This window comes from Quercus suber, unplaced genomic scaffold, assembly GCF_002906115.3.
Source record: "Quercus suber isolate HL8 unplaced genomic scaffold, Cork oak 2.0 scaffold_1229, whole genome shotgun sequence".
Taxonomy (NCBI): domain Eukaryota; kingdom Viridiplantae; phylum Streptophyta; class Magnoliopsida; order Fagales; family Fagaceae; genus Quercus; species Quercus suber.
This window is the reverse complement of record NW_027070624.1, coordinates 7,011-12,106: the sequence shown is the minus strand read 5'-3', so window position 1 is coordinate 12,106 and position 5,096 is coordinate 7,011. Positions and strand designations below refer to the sequence as shown.

Here is a 5,096-nt window from a genome sequence, read left to right as displayed (position 1 = left end):
TCAAGTTTTTAGAAGGGAGTTTCATACACACATATGCGCTTATATTAGGATAGAGTAGAATTTCTATTTTGTATTAAAAAATAATAAAAGAAAGTAAGGTATTGCTTTGGGATTCTAATATTGAGCTACTTTTTTCTTGCATGCCTACTCATTAGTCAATGTAAATTATGAAGTTATTTTTTATTTCTATTGGAGAGATAATACTTGGGGAGCCTTGAACTAAGTAGTTTTTTTTTTTTTTTTTTGGGATAAGATCAACTAAGTAGTTTATATAACATATATTCCTAACAATTTCCCTAAGAAATTATGAAGTTCTAAAGAAACCCTAATTTTCTCTTAATTGGATATACCCATCAAAAAGTGATAAACAGAAAAAGGGGGGAATTTTTTTTTTTTGGTTTCCACAATGAGGTAGTAGTGGAGTATTACAATTAAAAAAAAAAAAAAAAATTCTATAGTTACAATAGGAGAAGGGAGATTTGAACAATGAATATTATGGACACACTAGAAAGTATTAACCAGTTGAATTACAAGGCTCTTGACTGGAGTGCTATAACTTGACCCTAAAAAAAAATTTCAAAAATTAACTATAGGGCGCAAACAGCAAATATTATATGAATGCATATTGTATATTGTGTACCAAAGGTCCAAAACTTATTCCAATCATATACTCAACACTTTTTAAGACAAATCAAGTTAACCAACTAATGCATCTGCATATATATATATATATATATATAAATCCATATTATCAGAATTAATTGAGATGGTTAATAAGTAACAACATGATTACATGAAGCTTTATTTTATTTTATTTCCCTATAGTCTTCAAGATCAATTTATAAAGGTCGCTCAGAGCAGAAAACCCTCATTTATAGAATCAAAAAGATCTAGTCCTATATAATGTACAAAAACATTTCATATAATAGTTCAAAACTTCAAATGAGTCTTTTAGAACACGAGAGTCGAGCATGAGCTTCATTTCTTTATAATAACATAGCTCGCTCAAAAATACGAGACCAAGAACAAAAAATACCAAACAATATGGATCGCTAGCTACTATCCTAATTTATCTTTTAATCATCACAATTATCTTGTTTGACAGTAACCACGAGATCGATCTCAAGTTCTAATTCTATCGCGTGACACAATTTCTCATGTATATTAATTTTATATTTGTTCATATTCAACCTTTCTTATGTACAAAATATTACAAAAAACGGTGTCTTGCCTTAAATATGAAAATATCTTGAAATGATAAGCCTTGGTCCACATATAAGAACATCAAATAAGAGTTGATCAAATTATCAACATACTCCACACAAAAAAAAAAAAAAAAAAAAAACTTGTTAAAAAATTGCTTAGTATTTCCTCAAATGAATTCAATTTGATAGTTTAAAAGTATACACTTAGCCTGGATGAGATTCTGCCTCATGCACCTTTTCATGAAGGTATATTGCCATACAACAGCAGTGGTCATTGATGTAATTATGAAAGCAAAAAATGAAGAAGTAAATTACACAGACAAAAATAAAATATATATAAAATAAATTGATACAAACCCATAGAAGAAACAACACATCATCTTTAAGTATTCATGGCTAAATAGTGTAAAATTGACTAAAAATAAACTAGTTTTCGATAAATTCTAATCTACTATCTCTTCCTCCTCTTCAATCCAAACATCTTCAATCCAAACTAACCCAAAGAAATTTGGATGGAAGAAGAACAAAGTTCTAGCCTCGGCTGTGTGGAATAGAGATTATTGAAAGCGTACTTAAAAGTCACCTTCAAAAACCCAAGTCTTCGACAAGTAATTTCGTTAGTCCAAAAGCGCTGTGACTATGCGAGAGCAACAAAAGTCTACACCTTAGAGACACCAAAGCATTAATTAAACCAATTAATTTGTCCATAAGCACCGTGAGATGTTACGTGTAAGTGTAAGTGCATGCAAGGGACAACCACTGACCACTTTCTCGAAGCCCTACTCCTATTATGATTATTATTACGAGAGAAACAAAAGTCCAAGGAGTGATAATTGATATTAATATATTTGGTTAATATGGCTGTAATTAATTATTATGGATATCATAAAAATTAAGAGATGGATATAGAAATCTATTTTCTGGAATTATTACAAGTAGTAAACAGATTCTAATTTAGAGATAAATGATGAATTACTTAAAAAAAAAAAAAAAACTTCACAAGAAGAAAATAAGTTTGGCAAATTTGACATGCTCGCATGGGTCAGGAGACAACTGGATAGGAGAAGAACAGTAGATAGAGCAAACGAATTGAAGATATTTTCATTAAAATGTCATATATATATATATATTCTCAATTCTCAGCTTAGAAAAAGGTTGTCATTGAAATTCATATTGAACCAAACATGACAAATTGAAGGACTAGTTGTTGGTTTGGGAACGCAGAATCTGTTGCTGGGTCATTTTTTGTTTTGTTTATTTTGGTTTTTCTAGGTTTTAAGTTTTGATCAATATATGCAACATTCTCTCTCCTGCTTTGATTGCGCTGTGGGTAGTTTTGTGTAATCTTTGTTGGAATGATTTCCATCTCAAAGAATCATGCTTGGTGATTTTGTTGTGATTTGTGATGTGAGGCACGACATGGGTTTTTTTGGTTTGCCCTTGAATGGAATTATTTACTTAAAAAAAAAGGAAAGATTTCAAGGGTCATTTTTTAAAAGGGGTTTACATACTTTTTCAAGGTTTTGACAAAAAACAAACAAAACATTCATGTAGAGAGAGTGTATGTCTTAATAACTATCTCTTTTAATGAATTTTGAAACTTTTCCCTTTTGTTTTCCTTCTTTTTATTTCCTAGTAGTTATTAAATCATTTACCTTTCGGCATCTATATATAGTCTTCATAAATTTCCCTCAATAAGTGGCAATGCTAATAGATTTTTTTTTTTTGGGGGGGGGGGGGAGAAGAAAAGTGGCAATGCTAAATTGCTAATTGTGATTGTGCTTAATTTTGAGGTTTTTGAATTTTCCCAAGAAAAAGGCACTCAATGAGGTCGGTCCCTCTTGCCAATGATATTAGAGATATAAAGATATTTCTGAAGTTGCATTCCAGTGATAAACTCCCTAGGACAAAATATAAATCCGACTAAAAATAACTCTTAGTACCAAAACATGGGTAGTTATTTTTAATTAATGGATTGGGGTGATATCAGTTGCTTTGTAGTGTAAAAAGCACAAAGAATTTTTTTTTTTTGATGTAATCAATTGACCTAAGTTAAAGGAAGTAATCAGCAAATTCCTATACATATATATATATATATAAATTCTGGAATGAAAACACTTAAAGAGAGAGAGCCATCATTAGTCACGTTCACTTTTCAGGGCTTAAATTAACATGACCGATTGATAGACTAGTTGCTCGTTTGGCAGGGCTTAAATTAAAGGTAGAATTCAACGAAATATAACATGAAAATGCCATGCCATAAGAGTAAACAATCTTGCAGAAAAGGCCGGTGGACAAAATGAACTCCTTGCGTTCGACCACTCAAAAGTCAAAAAAGTTGCTTAACATTGTGTCTGTCCACGAAATTACTTAAACTCTGTGTTAATGTGTAAACAAGCTTCAAGATAATTGGTTTGGGTAAAAGATTGCCACTGGTCCATTGTAAAAATTTTATTGTATAAATAAAACAGATTCTCTCTCACATTGATCATCAAAAATTTCAGAACCCTCTCTCTTTGCTTCTAAATATGTTACCATCTCTTTTTCTAAAAATGCTACTCCTAGCCGCAGTGGCACTTTTGCTTACTAGCTTGCCTTCTTATGAGGCAAGAAACATCCTCCAAAATCCAATGAAGAAAAACCAAGATCAAGTCCCCCCAACATTTGTGCCACTGCCCAATCCTCTTAACCAAAAGGCCTCAGCCGGTGATCAAATTAATGTCTCTTCTTTACTAGGTGGACTGGATTGGGCTCCTCGTGTTCCGATGCCTCCATCAGCACCCAGTCCAGGCACCTACATTCCCGGCTCAGCAATGAGACAAACAAAGAATCCTCCACATCCCTCTATGCTGCATAATGCTTATCATGTTTCTCCACTCAATCCGAGCACTCGTATCATCCCACCTTCAACTACAACGACTCACAACACTGCTCCATTGCTAGGCACACCACAGAGGAGTCCACTGCCTCCCTCTGTCAACACTGCTCCGTTGCTAGGCACACCGCAGAAGAGTCCTCTACCTCCCTTTGTGTCTAACAGGGGTACTTCCATTCCCTAGCCCTGATGAAAAAATTTGTGCACACCTTTTCTTTATCTAAGAACTAGCACTCGCAGATGAGAGTTTTGTTTAGTAGTTGTTGCGTTTGGATTTTAAATTAATAGATTTGAAATTCCTTAATTTCAAATCTATAAATTTCAAAATTCTTTGTTTGGATGGTAAGGAGTTCTAAAATTCCATGGGTTATATGCACCATAGTATGTTTGTATATGCAACATATATAGTATGTTTCTATGGATTACATATTTACATCTTTGATAACGTCAGTTTGCGTTTATCTTGAATTCTCAGCTGATGGGTATATGTGCTTTGAAACTGTATGTGCCATATCACCGATCACATTGTCAGTGAAAGAAACACCATTAGCTCACCTAAGGCTAAGAGCCTGAGAGTGAGAGCTTTTGTTTGTCTTTCAACTCTCCAGATTGAGATGGTTCAAGAATCTTCTTTCTCTGTTTATAAAGAGACTACGAGCTGTGACACAAGAGTACCAAAACTCCACCAATCAAAACCCAACTTTCAACGCCTTGAAAACCTCTCCATCAATAAATCAATCAGAATGAAATAACCAAAGATTTTTTTTCACTAAAGCATGAACTGGATGTTTTCAAGAATACATAACCACAGGTCGACAACAAAACCATAAAATCCATCTGCAGATGAGATTTAATTTGGCAGAACAAGTTCAATTATTAAAACTGTTAGGATGATCCTGAGGGAATCTGTGTCTAAAAGGGACGAGGGAAAAACCTGTTGTTTCTTCTAAAGCTGATTTTCGTTGGGTGCAAGTGGCACCAAAGTCAAGCCCACTTTGAACTCAAAGCTCTCTAAT

At 33.3% G+C, this 5,096-nt stretch overlaps 1 protein-coding gene across 1 annotated transcript; it reads left to right on the top strand.

Moving 5' to 3' along the window:
* Positions 1 to 3,757: 3,757 nt before the first annotated feature.
* LOC111995180 (extensin-like) lies at positions 3,758 to 4,264 on the top strand. Its single transcript, XM_024027087.1, has one exon. The coding sequence runs from the start codon at positions 3,758 to 3,760 to the stop codon at positions 4,262 to 4,264; it is 507 nt and encodes a 168-aa protein (XP_023882855.1).
* Positions 4,265 to 5,096: the final 832 nt, after the last annotated feature.